At 44.1% G+C, this 22,541-nt stretch overlaps 1 protein-coding gene across 4 annotated transcripts in view; it reads right to left on the bottom strand.

Moving 5' to 3' along the window:
* The window catches only part of ATP7A (ATPase copper transporting alpha), a 59,621-nt gene that overhangs the window by 21,577 nt on the left and 15,503 nt on the right, over positions 1-22,541 (bottom strand). For all 4 annotated transcript variants that reach the window (XM_019540382.1, XM_019540380.1, XM_019540384.1 and 1 more), the window contains exons 2-4: positions 16,604-16,744; positions 3,907-4,396; positions 2,163-2,891 (exon numbers count right to left, since the gene is read on the bottom strand). In XM_019540382.1, the coding sequence (XP_019395927.1) occupies positions 2,163-2,891; positions 3,907-4,396; positions 16,604-16,711 (1,327 nt within the window). In that variant the 5' untranslated portion in view covers positions 16,712-16,744. The remainder of the gene's footprint in view (positions 1-2,162; positions 2,892-3,906; positions 4,397-16,603; positions 16,745-22,541) is intronic.

The raw sequence follows: 22,541 nt of genomic DNA, 5'->3' as shown, positions 1-22,541 counted from the left end.
CTTGTGGAGGCTGAACAGGTTCAGGTCCCGTAGCCTCTCCTCATAGGGCCTGCCCTGCTGCCCCTGATCATGCGAGTGCCCCTCCTCTGGACCCTCTCCATGTTGTCCACATCCCTCTTGAAGTGCAGCACCCAGAACTGGACACAGTACTCTAGCTGCAGCCTGATCAGTGCCGCATCGAGGGGGAGGATCACCTCCTTGGAGCTGCTTGCATCTGTGGATGCATGACAAGGCACGGTTGGTCTTCCTGATTGCATCTCCACACTGCCGGCCCATGTTCATCTTGGCATCAACAATGACTCCAAGATCCTTTTCTGCCTCTGCACTGACGAGAAGGGAGTTCTCCAGCCTGTAGGTACGCTGCTGTTTCTTCCTCCCCAGGTGCAGTACCTTGCACTTGTCAGTGTTGAAACCCATCCTGTTCTCATCCGCCCACCCCTGTAACCTGTCTAGGTCTAATTGCAGCCTATTCCTCCCTTCTAGCGTGCCCACATCCCCCCACATCTTAGTGTCATCTGCGAATTCGAACAGGGTGCTTTTTACCTCCTTGTCCAAGTCACTGAGGAAGATGTTGAACAGTGCAGGCCTGAGGACTGAGCCCTGGGTGACCCCACTGCCCACATCCCTTGAAAATGACCCATCCACCACCACTCTCTGGGTGCAGCCCTCCAGCCAGTTGGTGACCCATTTGACTGTGTAGGTGTCGACACCACAGTCCCCCAGTTTCTTAATGAGAATGGGGTGAGAGACAGTGTCAATGGCCTTCCGAAAATCCAGGAAGACTATGTCCACTGCTACCCCTGCATCTAAGGATGTGGTTTCCTGGTTGTAGAAGGTCACCAGATTGGTTTGACAGGACCTGCCTCTAATAAACCCGTGTTGGTTGCCACCAAGTATAATCTCCCCTGCTGGCCCCTAGTGGACATACGCCAGGATAATTCTCTCAAAAAGCTTGCCCAGGATTGAGGTAAGACTAACTGGCCTATAGTTTCCTGGGTCCTCCTTCCTCCCCTCTTTGAAGATGGGAATCACGTTGGCCCTCTTCCTCTGGCAACATACCAGAGCACCGCGAGCGCTCGTAAAGCCGTGCCGGGGTCCCGCAATGACCGGAGCTAATTCCCTCAGTACTCTAGGGTGCAGATCATCTGGACCAGCTGATTTGAATACATCCAGTCCCTCCAGAAGTTCCCTAACCAGTTCCTCACTAACCCTTGGCCTAGGTGCCCCTCCCCTGAGGTTTAAGGGGGGCCAGAGGCGGGGGTGGCTGTTCTGGTCCCTGCTCAGGAAAATGGAGGCAAAGAAATTGTTAAATATGTTAAATAAGCATGATGAAACATAAAACAGGACAAGGACCCAAGCCTGCAAAGACCTGGGTATGGCAGTTTGGTCTTGCACACTGAAGTTTTGTTGTTATTACAGTCTACAGTGGAACTAGGGGTTTAGAGCGCCTCTTGCAATGCCACAAATAATTCCCCCCGTAACAGTTCCTTCCAGAGTGCAAAAGGAGAAGTTGTTCTTGATCAGCCTGAAGTAAGCCAAGAAAGATGCCCCCTAGTCTTCTCTATTTATGGAGAAGAAATGTTTCCTACAATGTGTTTGTCTGTGTTTTATCTAATCTTGGAAGCAACGGGGCTTCCCAAACATCCCTTGACAAACATTTCTGTTGGCTGATATTCAGCCTCTTATTCCTTCTCCTAATTCCATCAACTACTCCCACTTACCTTTTCCTACCTTTCCATCAATTACTCCCACTTACTCTCTCCCACCTCTTCCTTTTTCCTGTTTACTTCTAGAGTGACACCCACAGTACCTAGGTGTTTGCATGACTTCAACATCTGCATTCGGAAGACTGTTTAGAACCTCACTATCTACCGTATTAAGGACAGAAAGCAAAACAAACTTACCTTGGAATAAGGTAATTAACTTGCACTTATATCCAGTAAATCAAATGTTTTATTTCACATTTTAATCATCATTCATGAATCCAGTGGAAAAAAAGGAATTGTTCTTTAGCCATCCCACTGGTACTCTCACAGATAAAACTTCTCTCGGCAGGCGGAGAGCATACCCTATAATCCTGCTTAATTCTAAACAGGAAAAAGTCCTAAGCAGAGGTGAATTAATTTACAGAGTCAATACAAAAAAACTCAGTATGACATTACCTGGTAATGAAGCATCAAATCCCATGTCCTCGATGGAAGATATTAAATCTTCTGGGCTGGTTAGCAGAGGGTCATATTCTATTGTCCCATTATGATTCACAAGGGAGATGTGTATTGATTTGACACCTGGCTTTTGGGAAATGACTCCCTCAATGGACTCCCTACAAGAATTACAAGTCATTCCCTCAATATTTATCACAGTAACTTGTGTAAGGGGCCGTTTGTTTCTATTTAAAGGGGACTTCACTGGAGATGCCTGTGTGTTGAGAAGCTCTACATTTTCATATTCATCAGGAAGGCTGACTTTAAATGTCTCTGGTGACACTGCTTCTATGGCTCTTCTTAATGCATCCACATGAATTAAGTTTGGGTTGTACTTTACCAGAGCAGATTTCTTTTCCAAGGAAATTACTATGCTTGCTACAGATGGGAGTGCGGATATGGTGCTCTGAATGTTTGAAACACATGAATTGCAGTGCATGCCATTGACTCTGAAAACAATGGTCTTTAAGTCATTTATATGCTTTGGACTTTTTTGCAGCATTCCCTCTGAGCTTTTAGCGTGGGTATTCTTCAAACGTTCCACATCAATAGCTCCCAACTTGAGGGGTTTGGGCTGTTTTTTGATAGATGCTGTGAAACCAGCAGCTTCAATTTGGTTTTTTATTTCCTCTGCTGTAATCAGGTGAGGCTGATGCACAACAATGGCTTCCTGATTGTCCAGGGAGACTAAAAGTTAAACGTAATAATTTTAGTGTGCATTGCTCCTGCTCCTAATATTCCATTTAAAAAACCACCGCCCACAGACAGTCCCAGGAGTGATATAACTCTCAAGAAATACTTTAATGCCTTAAAAGCCACTGACTTCCAGTGAGATTTGGGCTCCTAGGTTGTCTTTGGAAATTGTATCGTTTTTCTACTTTCTATTTTCTAAGAACTGCAACAAGTCAGAATCTCTTGCTGCCTCATTTACTGCTACCTTCCCAGAATGCTCATGCTAGGTCTGGCAGTACATTGCTTATTTCTCCCATGAATGATAAATATACTCATATCAGATACTCAAGTCATTGTATTTATGTGACTGGCAGTAACATACATTATTGCCACTTAATGGCCTCCATCTACTCCATTAAGATACAGCCTCACATAAACCATTATTTGGATGCCTTTAGTTGAACTGAAAAAGAAGGGTTCATTTTAATTTTAGGTTTGAAGGAAAGAGGTTCTACTGGTATTCCGGTAGCCAGTATTAAGACAGTTCTGTGATTTAAATCAATGTCCCAGACTACTAGTACTTCGGTTCCCATCAAATTATAAAGCAACTACTGAATTTTAGCATTCATATGATAGAAATAGCATTGTTAAATACTGTCACTTTTTTCCATGCCACAATGCCACCAAAACTCAATATTGACTGTAACATCCTTGTGATTCCAGCCCTGACACTTTCTGTGGAGACTATAACAGATCGCACCAGCCTGTAAACTGGTTTACTAATGGGACCAAGTCTTTACTGGGGGGAAGGGATGATTAGGGTCCCAGCCACCCTTAAAAACTAAGAGTAAAGCCAACTCTCTTTTCTATTTCTGGTCTACATCACATATGGCACTGAGATTTCATCACTACCCAGGTGAACTATCCTACTGAGCCATCTACCCCCTACAGTTTAAGCACATCTGTGGTGCTATTAGAGATACTGGCTGTCACTTTACACTCTACATATAACATGAAAATAAGGCATTACCTTTAATCCGCTGAACACCTTGTAGTTTGCCAATCTTCCCTTCAATGGTGCTGCTACAAGAGTGACAAGTCATCCCTTCTACCTTCAGCCTTAGTACAACATCACTTGTTTGGGACCAATTCAAATCCCCAGCAGTCCCTGGCATTTTCCCAGGCACTGCAATATTTAAATCTAGGCCTGGAACCATTTGGAGAATCTGGGCACCATTTATAATGGAAGACACAAATGTCACAACTGCAGTTTTTTGATCAAAGGAAATTTTAACATCTAGAATACCCTTGTTCGTCATCAGAGTGTTACGGATTTGTTCAGGTGTTAGAGTTGATTGAGGAGGTATGGTAAGAAAAGTAGTGTCAGGTAAAACAGGTTCTGGGTTGGAATTGGCTAGAGTGGCATCAAATCCCATGTCATCTATAATTTCCTGCAGAGATTTTGGCGTCTGTACTTTGGGGTCATACATAATAGCTGCATTCTTTCCCTCGAGAGATACCTTTCAGAGAAAAAAAAAAAAAGCAACTTAGCAAAATGCATTATTCAAAAATTGAAACTAACGCCACCTAAAAGATTAGTTTAATACATCAAATGGTTTTTAGCTATTATAGTGATGCATTTCCCCTATCATTTTGCCCTTCAGTTCTAGCTCTGAAGAGGAAGTGCAAAACTGTACCTATGAAAACCATAAATTAATTTAAGTTGATCTGTGTGAGAACACGGCTGTATGTGGGAGACTCCATCACAAAAGTAGTCTGCTAATTTTGGAATCCCTCATTTAGCACTGTAGACCTTGCTAGACTATTAATTAATATAAGTGCCGATCAATGCATATACAACTCATAAAAAGGGTTTACAAAGAGCATTAAGCAAAGCAGACCTGAGGGCTGACCCACAGCACAAAATAAGGTACGCACAGAGAGTAGAGTGTTAAGTGTTAATCAATAAGAAGGTTCCAAAGAGCGTTCAGTAATACCAAAAAGTATTAGGGATTAGGGTAACTTGGTAGAAGTGCTGCCATTTGGTATGTAAATGTATGATGTAAACAGAACAACTTCATGTGTAAGAGAAGACCTGGTTTCACACAGTATCTCAATACCTTTCACAATACATATTCAAACTCTCAAAACACACTTGCCTGAACTGGACTAACCACTGTAGCTAAATCTACTTCTAATCTAATCTTAAAACAAATGGCTAAAGGAACCATTTTAATTGTTCATACAGTGGTGGCAATTGGTAGCTTTCCTTAATTCGAGGGAAAAAAGTAGGAAGAAAAGAGAGGGGAACAAGAGAAGCCCCCGCTTGGTGACATTCTTGTGTAGTCACAACAATGTGAATAATGGGACATTAGGGAAACTGTAGAATTTCTATAATTGGAGACTTTTTAAGAACAATGTTCACAAACACCCATGAGGAATGTGTATAAGTCCAGGGCAGTGGATGTGATGTGCCTGAGGGTGCCGAGGGAATCGGCCATTGTGACTGCAGAGCCACTGGCCGTTATTTTTGAAAACTCATGGCAATTAGGAGGTCCTGGACCCAGACCCAAAAGTGGGTTGCAAGAATATATGAAATGGTTGAACAAACTTTCCGTTGCAAGAATATATGAAAGGGTGAACAAACTAAAAATGGATTTTCCTTTAAAGGAGAAAAATGTGGGAAACTGTGGGCTTTCCCTTGCAGGCTGGCAGAATTCCAGCCTGCAAGGGGCTGCTTGGGGCCCCCCATGGCCCACACACCTGCCCCCTGTCCCACACACTGGGGGGGCTGGGGCCTGGGGCCTGTTTTCTACTTAAACTATTTACTGGGTCAGGACTGGCCATTGATGTTTACAGATGGGTCCTGGTACAAAAAAGGTCAAGAACCACTGCACTAGGTGACCTTCTGAGGTCCTTCCAACCCTAGTTTTCTATGATTCTATGAATGACTTAGTTGCCACTGCTTCCATCCTGGGGAGAGGCAGATGCACTATACATCATCTCAGGTCCCATCCATCCCTATTTTCTATGGTTCTGTGAATAAACTAACTGATCAACAGGAGCTTTTTACAAGTCCATGAGCTCTGGTGCATTCTATTGGGAACAACAGAAAAGTCACTGAAAATAAATATTTACCAAAGGTTTCTTTCAGTGGTCGATTAAGATTTATTGGGGCTTTGGGCAAGCAGAAAATTGGAGGCCCTTACCAGGTGAGCGCAGGTTCCCTCTGAGCCCGCCAAGATGCTGTGGCGGGAGCTTCCTGGCCTCCTTGCCTAGGGCAAGCCAGGGGGTGTGAGCACCGCTAAGGTGAAGGCAGCCCCAGCCCAACCTGCCCCTCTGCCTGGTGGATATTGTGCAGCTGAGGCTGCAGTCCCCCAGCACCACAGGATGGGTGGGGGCTCGGGCTGGGGCCGGAGCCAGCCTGGGGTGGGGCGCACAGGCTCTGCCAGTCTTGGCGGGGCGGTGCTGGTGCCAGTGGATGCCCACTGATGGTAGAGAGTGGGAGCAGGGCCGCCCATTGGGCCTCCTGGCAGCAGACAGAACTGGGAAGCCGCTGCTCCTGGCAGCAGACAGAACTGGGAAGCCGCTGCTGCCCACACAGGGCTCTGCACCTGCCCCTAACCCTGGTCCAGCTAGAGAGGAGGAAGAGGAGGTACACACAGCCTGCCCAGATGCCCATGGCCAGGATGCCCACCTGGCCCATGCTGCCCCGGCACCCCAGGGGCTCTCTAATTGGCAGGGGGCCCTGGGCCCAGGCCCTGCAGGCACATGCGTTAATCCACCCCTCATTTCTTTATGATTGAAAAGGTGTACTGCCAAGTAGCTAGGTGCCTCAGCTTGAGGAGAGCCTCCTTGTGCTAAATGGGGAACTAATAAATTAGCAAAAGACATCAGACTGACAGCAGTGAAGCCTGAACTACCCTGCTTACTGATGGACTGTAAACACCTGAGGCAGCGGCAGCAGTGCAAGCATCTGCTATGTTGTCTCATTATAGTATACAACTCAGCCCTTATACTGGCCTCTTGTATTGCGACGTCATAGGTAGATAACAAAAGTGTTCATATCTTGTGTTTGTAAGTGTTCATAGGCAGATAACAATAGTGCGTGATGTCAACATTTGTCCCAGTGCATATCGGTTTTAATCAGACAATCACAACTTCAGACCTAAGCCAGATCTGAAGTGTCAAGCAACTCATAAACTGATTTTTGAAAATAACATAACCCCATTTATTTTCCAGGAAGATACTTGAAAAAACTGTATGTTTCTAATAGGAATTTTCTAATCCTATTTAGTAGTTCACTAATCCGCATTTTGTTAATCCAAACTATAATCTGTAAACTTGCAGAACTCTTTCGCCCCTCTTGGCAGCAAAGATGTAATGACAGGGGCTTCAATAAGCCCCTGTCATATTACCATACTATTCTTAAATCTTTCAGTTAGAACACTTCATAATGTGCTCAACCCAAATGTCAAATGAAAGTACAAAACCATTTAGTGTGTCTTCCCTTTATATTATGTCTACCTGCTTATTCAAAAGTCAGTCATTCATAATATGCCTTTCATTCATTGATATAGTTCCAGTGTAATGTAGCTCACTTGATTTACAAGGTGATTGGATAGTGCTGGACCAGCAATTATGCAGAAATACAGCATGCTCGCTCTCTCAGGGGAATGATTTTGAAAACATAATTGCCAGCAAGAATGCTGCTTAAGAATGCAGTTCTATGATTGGATAGTAAAGAAAATGTCTAAATTACAGACAAAGATTTATGTAATAGCAAACAAAAACACACACACACAGAGCCTGGTTGCTAATCTTTAGCAATTAAAAATAAAAGGCAGTTTGTTTTTCATAGCTGGGCCAAGAACTGGCTCTAGTCTAATTCTGCTCCTTACCAGCACTTAATTCCTGATAATGACCTATAATTACAGAAAACATGCTTATTCCATTAGAATTTGCAGAGACTGCACTGTAATTCCATATTGGTGAGAGTTAGATTTGTTTTTATGGCAGTGCTAATTCTCTCTCTCTGCAGGTCCTTTTTCCCATAATCAGTGAATTGGGAGGTTACTACTTTTCTACATGTTGTTTATTCAAGTATTTAGCAGTAAACAATGACATAAGTATACATCTGTGGAAAAAAATAGCGCCTAGAATAAATGAGGATCGATTAAGTAAATGGCGCTCAAGGATTTGGCCCTGTGGCCCAGAGGTGTGGGACGGGACTGGTCTGCAGGCCAGATCAAGCCCCGCATGCCAGGATCAGATCCCATGCTGCCGCCTCCTGCACAGCCTTAGCTGGTCCCAGCGTGCTGAGATTGGGCCCTGGTGCCCCATGCTGCTCCTGCCTGGCCACACATACTAGGATTAGGCCCCAAGAACCCCATACATGCTGGAATCAGGGCTTGCACTGCCCTTGCCTGGCCTTCCATGATAGGATCAGGCACTAGGGCCTGGTGATGTCCTCACCCAGCCTTATGTGCCAACACTGGGCTCTGGGTCCTGGCGATACTCCCTTGTAGCCCCATGTCCAAATGAGGCCCATATACCAAGATTGGGCCCAGCTGGCATGGAAGTCAGGCCCCACACCAACCTGCATGTTTAATCTAATATGCAGGGCCCAGGAGTCCAGAAATTTAGTAGCAGGGGAATAGTGCCACCACTTCCTCCCTGCCAAATGTTTAGACCTATGAAGAGCCCTGTGGCCTTGATCTCATGGCACTAGTGACTAAATCTGAACCACAGCCATGCACCCCTGGACTAAGTATTTACATTGTGTGTACTTCTTAAAACTGAATCTTCTACATTACATGTTATGGTGTTTAGCAACTGACATTCATGAAGGTCGTAATGTAAATCCTATTTAAAATACAACAAGAGAGTTTTCATAGCCATTTTATTAAGGAAATGAATATCTCACATAGGAAAGCTTTCCAGGTCTTCGTATGGTTCCTAAAGCACACTGGGGCACAGAATGTTTTGTTCTTCATTTTTATAATAGCCCCATGAGCTCAGCCATGGACCAGGAGCCCATGGTGTTGGGTATCACAATAGAGACCACCAAAACCATCATCCCCACTGTAAGAAAACAATGGCATAAAACAGCGATGCTCAACCTCTGGCCCCCAAGCCAAATGCAGCCTGCAGAACCATTGCACCTGGCCTGCAGAGCTCGCCACCGATAAGGAAATTTGGCAGAGTTTTGGCAATTAATGCAGCCACCCTCCTCCCTGCAAAATTCCCAAACCCCAAGACCCATGAAGCTGGTCAAAGCCTGGCCATGTCCCCTTCCACCCAAGGGGCTGGGCCATGCCCCTCTCCCTCCTGTGCCTGGATAAGGGCTGGGACCCCTCCTCCGCCCCTCCCCCACTTGTAGGGTTGGGGTCAGGCCAGCACCTTCCCCTCCACTGCAGAGTTATGTCCCTTTCCTCCCCACTTCCCTTCCCCTCCCTGTAGGAGTTGGCTGGGGTCTGGCCACACCCTCTCCTCTGCCACAGGGCCAGATTGAGGCCAGGCTGCCCACCCCCGCCCCGCCCACCTCTCCACAGCTGAATGGTTGGTTTTTTTTGTTTGTTTTTGTTTTTTTTTTTTGCACTGGTCCTGGAAGCACTGCAATACCAGGTCAATGCATGGAGTGGACGGAGCACGCTCCAGTTCCACCAACCAATACCAGAAAGAATCTGCTCAATGTAAACCTCCTGTGGAGGACATATCAGCGGGCCAAAAGCCCCACATGTGCATGTCTCACGTAAATGCATCCAGTTACCAACTATAGAAATGATCCCTGAAAGTATAGTCTTGCTTCCGTGCCTGCCCTGGGCCCCAGATTGGGACCCCTGTTGCATCCAGCCTGCAGATGAACCAGGTACCATCTATCCAGCCTCCTGGGGAAAAAGGGTGAGCACTGCTGATATAAAGTGATGGAGGAAAGCACTGACTCAAATTGAACAACAAATCTCTTTGCTGACTTCCTCCCTGGTCACAAAACATATCACTTGTAATATGTAATTAAAGGAATGCAAAAAGTCATTTGTCACATCCAACCTTATCTACCAAACATTATGGCATAGTCTGAGATGGGGACACAAGCACGGAGTTACAATAAACCTGTTCTCTAAGAGTATTTGATATATATGTAGCATCACAGGTAAGTACTGTGCTGTGTGCCAGGTCACCTTTGCCAAAAACTCCCCACTCAAAGCTTGCAGACTTGTAGTCCAAAAGGTATGAATGAAAGTGATATAGAAACGTCAGTCTTTGCAACTGGACCACTTCCTAGGGCAGGTTTTCAGAAGTATTCTGAATGAGAGGGGATGCCGTACACTGACAGCTGGGCTGTCTACAAGAGAAAGGGACAGCATGAACAAACCCATACAATTAGCTGTCAGTAAAAGAGACAAAGAGAATAGTTGGGAAACAAGTTTGGGTGGAGCTCAGGTATGTAGAAGGCTGCAGAAGGCAGGGAATACTGGAAGCAGCAAACAGTTTTGCAAGTCAAAAGAAAGAAATCTCAATATTTTGAGGAAGAGGAGTTGATTCAACACTGAGAAAGAAAAAGGCAAGGATTATTTAGGAGTGATATCTTTTATTAGATCAAACGTATAGGTGGAATAAAGTTTGACAAGTTTTCAAATGTAAGACATTCTTCATCAGGTCAAGAGAAAAAAAAAGGACGTGTCAATGCAAAAATTCAAGAAAGACTGAGTAACATGTGCGAGAGCAAGAAAAACATGTTCCTAAGTACCAGCATTTGGGATGTAATAGAAATGGGGGGGGAAATGGAGAGGAGAGGGCAACAGGACTTGGACCATATTAGCATCTTGTCCTTGGAGACAGAAAGCACTAGATTCAGCTGAACTGAATTCAGTTTTAGAACCAGATACTGTATATGAAATGCAATGAAGAAGCTGTGCCTGTTTCTCTAAATTCCAGGCATACAGAGTTCCTAATTTAGTACTAACCTTTCACATTTATGGCGCACACATCCCCAAATTGAATTTGCTCCCAACTGATGTGGAATCAAACACTATTAATTCAATTCCAAAAGGGCAAAGCAATACCTGTCAAAACCCAATGCATTATCTTCCAATTTTATCTTTTCCTTGGGCAAAAAAAAAAGACATCCATAAGGCTACTGTCATGATCTAATTAAATCAGCTAAACCATGTTAAGGACTACATTTCTCCTTTTCTTCAATTATGGAGCTTGGCAGGGTTGATAATAAGGACACAGTAGTTTATTGGTTTTCTTGCATTAAGAGACAAAACAACCCAAATGCAGGCTCTCTTCTGCATTAAACATCCATCTTAGGCTACCTTTTCTGACGTTTCTTATAACTCTTAAACACAACACTGCCTTATTTTTAGGGGAGAGCAGCCCTCATTTCAAAAGAAGAATAAATTACCCATCTAACTCAGAGTTCTTCTGCAAACAGGGAGTACTATGAACTAAGACCTCTTAATTTTTATTATAATCCTCTTCTATTTAAACTTTCAACTTCTGCAATGTATTTTTTGCTAAACATGGTTTTAGAAGCACTGTTCTGTATTAAAATAATTCTACCCAACTCTTTAAAACACGGTTAACATTTTCCTTTTAAAAACTTGTTTTCAGTATACTTACTATATAAAGCATAGAGTAAGTGGAGTATGCTATGCTCAAGGAGGTCAAAAAATGAATTTTTCCCTCGTCTTCCCCTACTTCAAGTGATACTGCATTTTCAGAAAGAAGGCAGAACAATTTAAGAGTGTAAGAAGTTAGATTTTTTTTTTTTAACTAGGGGCATTTTAAAAAGCCATTAAGAAAGGATTCCATAGTCATTTTATTTGTATGGAGAGCTGACTATACTTAAAAGAAGCCTTATTGAGAATGCAGGAACAAACCATTCTAATATGCAGGAAGACTGGCAAGTACAGCAGAAGACCAACTTGGCTTAGCAGGGAACTCTTCAGTAAACTAAGTCACAAAAAGCAAGCTTATAAGTGGAAACTTAGACAAACAGTTAGGGAGGAGTATAAGAGCATTGCTTGGGCATACAGGGATGAAGTCAGGAAGGCCAAAGCACTAGAGCTGCAGAAGGAAAGGGATGTGAAGGATAATAAGATGGGTTTCTACAAGTATGATGGTAACAAGGGGAGGAAGAGGGAAAGTGTGGGTCCCTTACTGAATGGGGGAGGCAACCTTGTGACAGAGGATGCAGAAAAGGCTGAAGTGCTCAATGCCTTCTTCACCTCAGTCTTCACAGGCAAGGTCACCTCCCAGACTTCTGCACTGGACAGCCCAGTTTGGGAAGGTGGTGAGCAGTCAGCAGTGGCTAAACTGCAAATTAGGGGATATTTAGAAAAGCTGGATGTATACAAGTCCATGGGGCCAGATGGGATGCACCCAGGGGAGCTGAGGGAGTTGGATGAAGAGACTGCAGAGCCACTGCCCATCATCTTTGAAAATTCATGGAAATCAGGAAAGGTCCTGGATGACTGGAGAAGGGTAAACCTAGTGCCCATATTTAAGAAAGGGAAAAAGGAGGATTCAGGGAACTACAGACCAGGCAGCCTCACCTTAGTCCCTGGAAAAATCATGGAGCAGATCCTCAAGGAATCCACTTCTAAGCACTTGGAGGTGGCAATTAGGAACAATCAGCATGGATTCACCAAGGGCAAGTCATGTCTGGCCAACCTGATTGCCTTCCATGATGAGATGACTGGCTCTGTGGATACAGGGAGACAGCGGGGAGGTGATATACCTTGATTTCAGCAAGGCTTCTGATATGGTCTCCCACAACATTCTCACAGGCAAGCTGAGGAAGTATGGGCTGGATGAATGGACTGTAAGGTGGATAGAAAACTGGCTGGAGCATTGGGCTTAGAGGGTAGTTATCAATGGCTCAATGTCTAGTTGGCAGACAGTATCAAGGGGAGTGCCCCAAGGGTTGGTCCTGGGGCCAGTTTTGTTCAATGTCTCCATCAATGACCAGGAAGATGGCATAAAGTCTAACCTGAGCAAGTCTGCAGATGACACCAAGCTGGGGGGAGTAGTAAATACGCTGGAGGGTAAGGCTATGATTCAGAGTGACCTAGACAATTTGGAGGATTGGGCCAAAAGAAATCTCATGAGGTTCAACAAGGACAAGTGCAAAGTCCTGCACTTAGGACAGAACAATCCCATGCACGAGTACAGGCTGACTGGCTAAACAGCAGGGCTGCAGAAAAGGACCTGGGGGTTAGTGGACAATAAGCTGAATATGAACCAGCAGTGTGCCCTTGTTACAAAGTGAGCTAACAAGATATTGGGCTGCATTAGTAGGTGTGTTGCCAGCAGGTCAAGAGAAGTGATTATTCCCCTCTATTCAGCACTGGTGAGGCCACATCTGTTGTACTGTGTTCAGTTTTGTACCCCCACTATGAAAGGATGTGGACAAATAGGAGAGAGTCCAGTGGAGGGCAATGAAAATAGTTTGGGGGCTGAGGCAAATGACTTAAGGAGAGACTGAGGGATCTGGGCTTATTTAGTCTAGAGAAGACAGAGGGGATTTAATAGCAGCCTTCAACTACCTAAAGGGAGGCTCAAAAGAGGATGGAGCTAGACTGTGATGGCAGATAACAGAACAAGGAGCAACCATCTCAAGTTTCAGCAAGGGAATTTTAGGCTAGATACTAGGAAGAATTTTTTCGCTAGGAGGGTAGTAAAACACTGGAACAGGTTACCCAGAGAGGCGGAGGACTCTCCATCCTTGGAGGTTTTTCAGAGCCGACTAGACAAAGCTTTGGCTGGGATGATTTAGCTGGGGCTGGTCCTGCTTTGAGCAGGGGGCTGGACTAAATGACCTCCCGAGTTCCTTTCCAACCCTAACTTTCTATGATTTTTCAGACTTGTTTTATTCTTAATTTTATTTAAGGTGGGTGGTATTTATTTAAGATATTCACTTGTCTGAACTCCACACAAATAATGCAACTGTTACAGTAATATTTCCATTGCTAAAATAATAAGCTTTTATGTTGATGGATCTGTTTTATGTTACTGGAACCAATTAAGTTAAAAGTCTTGTTAAGTCACCAGTGCAGGTAAGTGGGGGTTCATGTAAATATTACTGTTGTTCACAGAAATCTGTAGCAGCTAGCTGCATCACATCCTTTAGGACACAGAAGTACCTCAGAGGGAACCCTGGGAAATCAGCTGTATGAAGTAAAGCCGTGTCAAAAAAAATCAGAACCAAGGGCTTAGTCTCCACTGTTCTGGCAAGTCCAATATTGATCTAGACCATATCTATTTGAATAAAAAAAAAATCCTACAGAAAACAGGAAAGTTTTCTGCAGAATCACTTAACTACCACAAAGCTCACACTTAATGTATGACAGAGCTTTGCCTGCATACCCAAACAACTATGACAGGAATCAGCAACCCCCAGCACGCGTGGCCATTTTGCTCGGCACGCCAAGGCCAGCCCTGGCTCTGGGTAGCTGCTGCCAGCGACAGAGCCCAGGCTGCTCCCAGCAGGGCTTGCAGTGTCCCAGCTGCCTGCTGGCAGCAGCTCCCCAGAGCTGAGGTTGGCTGCTAGCTGGAAGGCTCCAAACAGCTGTGCCAGGCTCTGACATAAGCTCTGTACCGGGCACCTGTACAGCAAGCTGTGCTGCCCTGCTGTGCACCCCAAGGTGCACATGCAGTCACCGCCAGCACAGCACTGATGCCAGAGCTGTGGAGCCTAGTGCAGCTGTTTGCAGCCTGCCTGCAGCTTGCTGCAGCTGTTCAGAGCCCAGGCTGGCTGCAAACAGCTGCGCTGGGCTCTGCAACTCTGCCATCACCTCTGTGCCAGGAGCAGGGGAGAGACCAGGGCTGCGCTGCCTCAGGCCCCTCCCAACACCCACTCCGACGGGCAGGTGCACACACCGGTATGGAGCTGATGCCAGAGCCCAGCACAGCTGTTTGGAGCCTCCCAGCTGCAGCCAGCCTCGGCTCTGTGGAGCTGCTGCCAGCCAGGAGCCCGGGCTGCTCCCAGCAGGCAGCTGGGATGCTGCAAACCCTGCTGGGAGCAGCCTGGGCTCCAGCAGCTCTCCAAAGCTGAGGTAGTTGCTGACAGGCACAGAACCTGGGCTGGGGGGCCAGAGGTTTTGGACGAGGGGCATGGGGCAGCAGGCCTGGGGGACATGGGGTACAACCAGGGCATCCTGCCATGTACCCCTTGCCCTCATCTTGTTTTTCTGCCATGCCGGCACTGCAGCACCTTCTGAGGTAGGCATTGTGGTGTTTTGTGGCACTCCAGCCAAAAAACAATCCCTACCCCTGAATTAGGATTAACAATGTGCCATTGCTATAATTGGTAGGATTAATTGCTTTTCTGGCACCAATTATGTCACAAGACTAACATGAATCAATCAGGTGTTAAAACAGCTTTATTTCCTGATAAAAGTACATCCAATGAAGTGGATGTATTGGCTATAAGGGAGCAGCTCACACATTAAAAATACTCCCCAGTCAGGTTTGTTTCAAGGCATGTAGCTTCTTCCTATTTTCCCCCAGGTAGCTCATATTACAGACAACTTGATTTCTTTTTTTGAGCCCAAAACTCTGAAGATTAAAACCAACTCAAACTCATGAAGGTTTACTGAAAAGTAGATCAATGTAGCCTGCTAATAGTTTGGTTTCTCTTCAAAAGAACACAGCTGAAGAAAGACCATATCCAGTTCCCACACATAAAGGTATAAAAGAAAGTGAGTTCTGAATGTCTTACAGAGTCAGCAAGAGTCAGCTGGAGCCCCTAAATTACTTTCTACCCCTATCTAGGTCACAGCGATAGTTCTTTCCATGGAAAAGAATACCAGGGTTAATTAACATGCCATTAATTGAGCAATTTAAGGCATTTCCTTCTCCTATAAGCTACATAAGCTGTCTCACTGCATAACTAGTCAAGAACAGGACTGGAAGGTTTAGGGTAAACCATCCAGTCTTTCTAAGTTTAAAGAAAGGGTAGAGTCATTCCTTTTTTCTTTCTAATTATTGTTTTTTCACCATTTGGACTCTGCATAATTTTCATGCATAGCTGCAATTCCTTAAGCATGAAGGAAAAGAGAGATTAAAAATCATGCAATGAAACCTTCCTGTAATCAGTGATGAATGTGACATATCAGAGAAATAGTTCTGCAAAAACACCAAAGAGCAGTTTCTCTGTAACAAACTGGGTATGTTCTGTTTGGCCAAGTACAGAGTCAAAAAAACCTTGAGGCTGAATTGATTCAATCTTGCAGGTTAGTCTAAACTGTGTAGATTGAACCTGTAAGCAGGGGGAACAGACATTCACTTTTGATTCCAGAAATGCAAACATGTCCCTGCAGTGGCTCAGGCTACAAGCCAGGGGGTGTGGAGCACACCTCCCTGCTGGGCTGCCAACACTACGCCCACCCACCCTGGAAAAGAGGGTTTGGAGGAGAGGTGCAAAGCATCCTGGTATGCTGGGGGACTGTGAGTTTACTTGAATATAGATGGGCTGTGACAGAAGTTGAATAAACTGATTTAGCCTAAATCAGTCAAGTCTGACACTACATCTGTCCAGGTTTATCTTAAATCAGTTTCAGCCATTTTGAAAGCAGTTTATGTGCACTGAACTTGTTTTGTTACAGGATTGAACTGGTTTCCATTATGTTGGTTTATGTGTAATTTATGTCCCCTTTCCCTCCTGTGCTGCACAATGTATGATGGGTCTTAAAAGAGATTCTGGTTAAGTTGCTTACTTTTATGTTGTGGATGCCATTCAGTTTTCCAACATGCTGTTCAATAGTTTGAACACAAGAGTTGCATGTCATTCCTTCCACAGAGATTACTATGGATTTCGCCTCCATTATTGGAAGGATTCTGCTAAAGTCTTCACATTCCTGTCAGACAAAGGGAAATGTTAAGGTGCAAATTAAGAAGGAATACATACAATGACATTCTAGCTCAGAAACAAGGTTACTGCAGAAGATCCAATAGGTACTCTAATTGGGCACATAGAAATTAAATACTACTAATAACTTGATAGGGCAAGACACATGAAGTAGAAAACTTAGGGACTCCTTTAACCACTTTCCCATGTATCCTCCTTGACCTTTTCAACCTCATTACATTTTCAGGGAGAGAAGTGTTCACAGGTATGTAACTTGCTTTGTAAATAGGATCAAAATTAAATTAAAAAGTGTGAATAGCCTCATTTATCCGGTACCTTGGATACAAATTATTAAATATGTATCACAGTTCCTTTGTTTTACTACACAAACTGGTGGCTTTCAGCTCCGGAAACATGGCACAAAGCTTATCCTGTTCTTTAAAGTGCATTAATGAGAGAGGATTGTATTTTATAAAACTCTGATGCTTTAACAGCTCTTTCCCCCGTCACTGTTGGAGCAGTGTGATTGTTCCAGGATCAGTCCTGGGAAAGAGGAAATTGTTTATGGCGTGTTTGAGTCCTGATAAGACTTAGAAAAAAATTAACAAGATATTCTATTACAGTGATAATCTGCACTTAGTCAAATCAAGTTGTTTAAGGAAACAGGAGAAAGAGCTGTATGTATAGGGATGCAGTGCAGTCCCATTCAGGAGGTAGGTTGGGGGTGTTCTTCTGAATAGAAATGCACTTAAATGTGAGCACAGATGCTGTCAGGGTCTGTGTTTCTGGAATGATCTTGAGGCAGAAGATGGCCTAATAAGTGAGAAAGTATCACTAGTACAGGTTTCACTGGGGTTTTTAAAATTTCTCTGCCCAATCTTCTCCCTCCTCTTTAAATGATTCCAAGAATTCATCTGCAAGGAATTCGTCTGCACCTGCTGCTTATTTTTGTAATCAAGATTAGTAGCGTGCAGGATGTGAATCACTTGTTCTACCACCAAGTCATTCAAAGCAGCAAGTTCAAAAATACTGAGAGATGAATTTTGTGAAAGTCAATCATCAGGATACTAGATAAACCATGAAATATGGCAGGAGCAAGAGCAGCAGCTATTTTCTGCAGGTCCCTGTGTTTTATAACTTATTATGCAACTACTACGAACAGCAGACTGAATTTAGTGCCAAGAACTGAGCTGGGAAGTGTAATGGGATTGTTTGCATGTCCTTCAGAGAACTTTACGCCAGAGGTGTAACTAGGAATGCCGGCAACTTGGAAAGAGGAAGGGCCAAGCTAGACTGTGAACACTGGAGAGGCTTACTTCCCTGCACACATGCCACTGCCAATGCTACCCCTGTTGCAGCTCCAGCTCCCCTCACAAGGACTGTTGCTGCTGGGGTGTGGGCTCCCGCAGCCATTCCACTGCCCCCCTTTAAAATCAGCACCTAGGTCTGATGCCCGGCTTGCCTAGCCCTAGTTATGCTACTGCTTGAAGTAGGTTGTAACATTCTTTTCTGCTTGCATGCAAGCTAAAAAAAACTGCACAGAACCAAATACATAAAAATAAAGTAATTAAAGCTGTTTTCTTCTAAGCTGAAATTAAATAAGGGGAAACAGCAAAAGGCAAAAGTTTGGGGGTTTTATGTCCAGCACTTGACATAATTTAACCGGTCACAGAACCAAGAACCTTCTTCCAAAAGAAAAGTTTCTAAATGAGCATAAAACAAAAAGTGCCCTTTGATACTGACAAAAAGAAAGCAAGAAGTTGCGGAAGGAAAACAACACTGTAGGTTGCCTAATGTTTGGCAGCAGCCAACGCAGCAGAATGTGTAGATTATTTCCGTGGGGCTACAGACAAGTTTAAAAGTTGAATGCATGCTTAAGTGCCTTGCTGGACTGGGACTTGGAGGGAAAGTTAAATTACAGTATAATGTTTCATAAAACTGGTTCTCGGCCTCGTCAGTGGCTCTGCCTACTGTAATTTATTCAGAATTAACATACTGTTTCTTTCCATAATACAAACGTGCTGAGTATATCTGGTTTTACTCTGTGATCTGCTAGACTACCACAAAGAATTTGAAACATCCATTTTAATATAAGGGTTATGTTTTATCTTGAGCACAGGAGGAGCTTTGTCATGGACACAAGAACTAAATTGAAGTGAGGAATTCTGAGCAATATATTACTCTGTGTTACTATTTTAATGTATTTTTGATCTAATGTGCAGAACAACATACAAGTATACAGTTGGGAATGTAACACTGAACTTTTCTTCAAACAGTAACCAACTGCTGGGAGAATGGAATAAATAGGATCGAAATTAAATTAAAAAGTGTGAATAGCCTCATTTATCCAGTACCTTGGATACAAATTATTAAATATGTATCACAGTTCCTTTGTTTTACTACATAAACTGGTGGCATTCAGCTCTGGAAACATGGCACAAAGCTTATCCTGTTCTTTAAAGTACATTAATGAGAGAGGACTGTATTTTACAAAACTCTGATGCTTTAACAGCTCTTTCCCTCTTCACTGTTGGAGCAGCGTGATTCTTCCAAGGTCAGTCCTGGGAAAGAAGAACTTGTTTATGACGTGTTCGAGTCCTGATAAGACTCAGAAAATGTTTTAATAGATACTCTATTACAGCGATAATCTGCACTTAATCAAATCTGTTGTAAACAATTATGTAGTAGCGGAAGTTGTTTAAGGAAACAGGAGAAAGCTGTGTGTATAGGGATGCAATGCAGTCCCATTCAGGAGGTAGGGTGGGGGTGTTCTTCTGAATAGAAATGCACTCAAACATGAGCACATATATGCTGTCAGGGTCTGTGTTTCTGGAATGATCTTGAGGCAGAAGATAGCCTCATAAGTGAGAAAATTTCACTAGTACAGGTTTCACTGGGGTTTTTTAAATTTCTCTACCCAATCTTCTCCCTCCTCTTTAAATGATTCCAAGAATTCATCTGCATGGAGTTCATCTGCACCTGCTGCTTATTATTCACCCCAAAACAGAATCCTATTTGTTACATGACAAATCATTTCAATACAGATTATTTCTGGAGAAAACAGAGGACAACCACTTCAGAAGAGAGATAAGCAGCAGGTGCACTTGAATTCAGTGCAAATGACTTCGGTATTTAGAAAACAGTACAGCAGAGTTGTTTCACCCTTTTTCCCGAGCCATGACAAATGCGGCACTTGCATGCGCTGAAATTTTCAATAAGGTAAACACTACTTCTGTAAAACTGACACCTTGACTTTTAAAAAAAAAAATATTACAACTAATCTCTAATAAGCCCTCTTATCTTTCTGCTCTTAACCTCTCCAGCATTTTCCCTGCATACACTGTGTTTCACTCCCATCAATTTTGGATACCACTTACTCCAGAACTGCCCCCCACCTTGCTGTATGCCACCCTTCTCAGCATTTCCTTCAAAAAGATCTTTAAAACCCTTCCAAGAATGGCAACCCCCTTCTCCCCATCCTGCACACACATGCTCACATCCCCACTTCGGCCAGGTACAGATGGTCAACAAGCCCAAAGCAGAATCCATTCAATCTACTCAGCGTCCTCTAAGCTGAGTTTGAGACAGAAGAAGAATTTCCCTCTGCTCCCCAAGGCTGCCCCAGACGATCCCCAAGAGTCACAGGAGCCAAGGCAAGCAGCTGTGGGCTTTGGAAGGGGAAGAACTTCCCAGAGCTCCCTGGGGCTGCCCTGGGCTGGGTGACCTGGGGTTGGGGTGGGGGGAACCCCCCCAGTGCCCCCATGCCGGGCTGCAGGGGCAGGCACCCGACCTGGATGTCTCCTTCTCCCTCCCTTCTGTGGAAGTGGGTGAAGCAGCCAGCAGCTGGGAAGGGGGTGGAAGGAAATGCCCTTCAGCTCCCCAAGTTGTCTCAGCTAGGGGACCCCAGGCCTGGGGTGGAGGAAGTCCCCTGAGGTGGGAGCTCCTCGGTGCCTGCACACCCCCACTAGGCCCTGGGAACTCCTCCCCCTCCCTCATGTGGCAATGGCACAGGCAAGCAGGTGTGCAGGGGAGGTGGGGAATCCCCCCGGCAGGGAGAGGGCTGCGGAGGGGTGAAAACCCTCCACCACAGGGGCTCTCTCCCCACCTCCCCTGGCATGCTGTGTAGACCCAGGCTCTGTTCCCCTGCCCCTGTCCCTAGAGGCTGACAGACACAGGCTAGGGAGCAGAGGGGCAGGGCAGTCCCTGCTCTGCTGGAGCAGACAGCACAGCCCAGGGCTGCAAATCATCCTGGGATGCTAGGGGACTATGAGTTAACTTGAGCTGGGATGCGGGCTGAGACGGAAGTTCCATAAGCCAGTTTGACCTAAATCAGTTAAGTCTGATTGATATTACATCCATCCAGGTTGATCTTAAACTGATTTGGGAAATTTTGAAAATGCATCACGTTCACTGAACTTCTGTTCTCTTACAGGTTTACCTGTTATTTGCTTGACATGGGCTGTATTGTGTCCCCAGTAGCTATACAATAATACCGTGCAAAAAGGTACGTTGTTCTAAGCACTCTATATGGAAGGGAGCTCAGTCTATCACCTTGTAAAAAGATGATAAAAAATAAATAATGATGGTGAAATGGCCACACACCAACCTTAACATTTTCTACTTGTTTCAAGGAATTATTTTATGCAAAGCCAGTTAAAATGGAAATTTCTACTACCTAACTCTATCTTTAACATGATAGAACACTTCGGGGGGGGGGGGGAAGAGTTCATCTGAATTATGACTACAGAACCCCACTTACTGATGTAAACGATGAGTTTAAAGTACATTGTTATCTCACTATATGTAGGAAAGAAGCTTTAAAACTAAAATATTTAGTTAAGGTGATTATCTACATTTTTTAGCTTTACATCTTCATAATACTTGGATATCTATGTTAAAGTCACCACATTTGAGTATACCGGTGCTAAAAAGACTACTATTACTGAAGTTAAACGGTCTTATTCTGAAATGGCCTAATACATCCACCGAAGTACTGAGCTCCCTCAATCCCAAGTAATTTCCATGGGAAATTAATATATAGTAGCTTTGGACAGAAAGACCCAGATTTTTAAAGGCACTTAAAAATTGAAATATTTGAAATCATAGAGAAATCCTTTAAAAAAATCTCTTCTGAAGTCACTGAAGGCCAGCAATGGCACCGAAATCAATAAGATTGTTTCTATTCAATTTCACTGGTTCTTGGATCAGAGCTAGTACAAATACCAACAGTTTTCACACACACTTATTTTCAGATACACTGGCCTTAAAAACAAAAAACAAAACAACCCTACATATTTACATTATTTTTAAAATTTCATGAAGTCGGAATTCAGCCAACTTATTTAAGTATGAACAAATCAGAATGGCAAATCAGATCACAGTTTAACCATAATTTATAAAGCATTCAGAATTATGCCAAAGAATATCATGGTTTGTTTCTTTTTTATCTGCTACAGCAACGTTTCTCAATCCATGAGTTGCAAGCGAAAAATGGGATGCAAGTATATATGAAAAGGTCATGAAAAAACTTTAAGGTATGCTTCTAGCTAAAATACTGGTAGCTGCTTCTAGCAGTTCATAGATTTCATAGACATTAGGGCTAGAAGGGACCTCAGAAGATCATTGAGTCCAGCCCCCCACCCAAAGGGCAGGAAGTCAGCTGTGGTCATAGGATCCGAACAGTCTCAAACTCCTGCAAGACCGTTTCAGGCTGGACATAAGGAAGAATTTCTTTACTGTCCGAGCCCCCAAGGTTTGGAACAGTCTGCCAGCGGACTTCCTGCCCTTTGGGCAGGCGGCTGGACTCG

The sequence above is a fragment of the Crocodylus porosus genome, unplaced genomic scaffold, assembly GCF_001723895.1.
Source record: "Crocodylus porosus isolate Cpor-Errol unplaced genomic scaffold, CroPor_comp1, whole genome shotgun sequence".
Lineage (NCBI taxonomy): Eukaryota > Metazoa > Chordata > Crocodylia > Crocodylidae > Crocodylus > Crocodylus porosus.
This window is presented reverse-complemented; position numbering and strand designations above follow the sequence as displayed.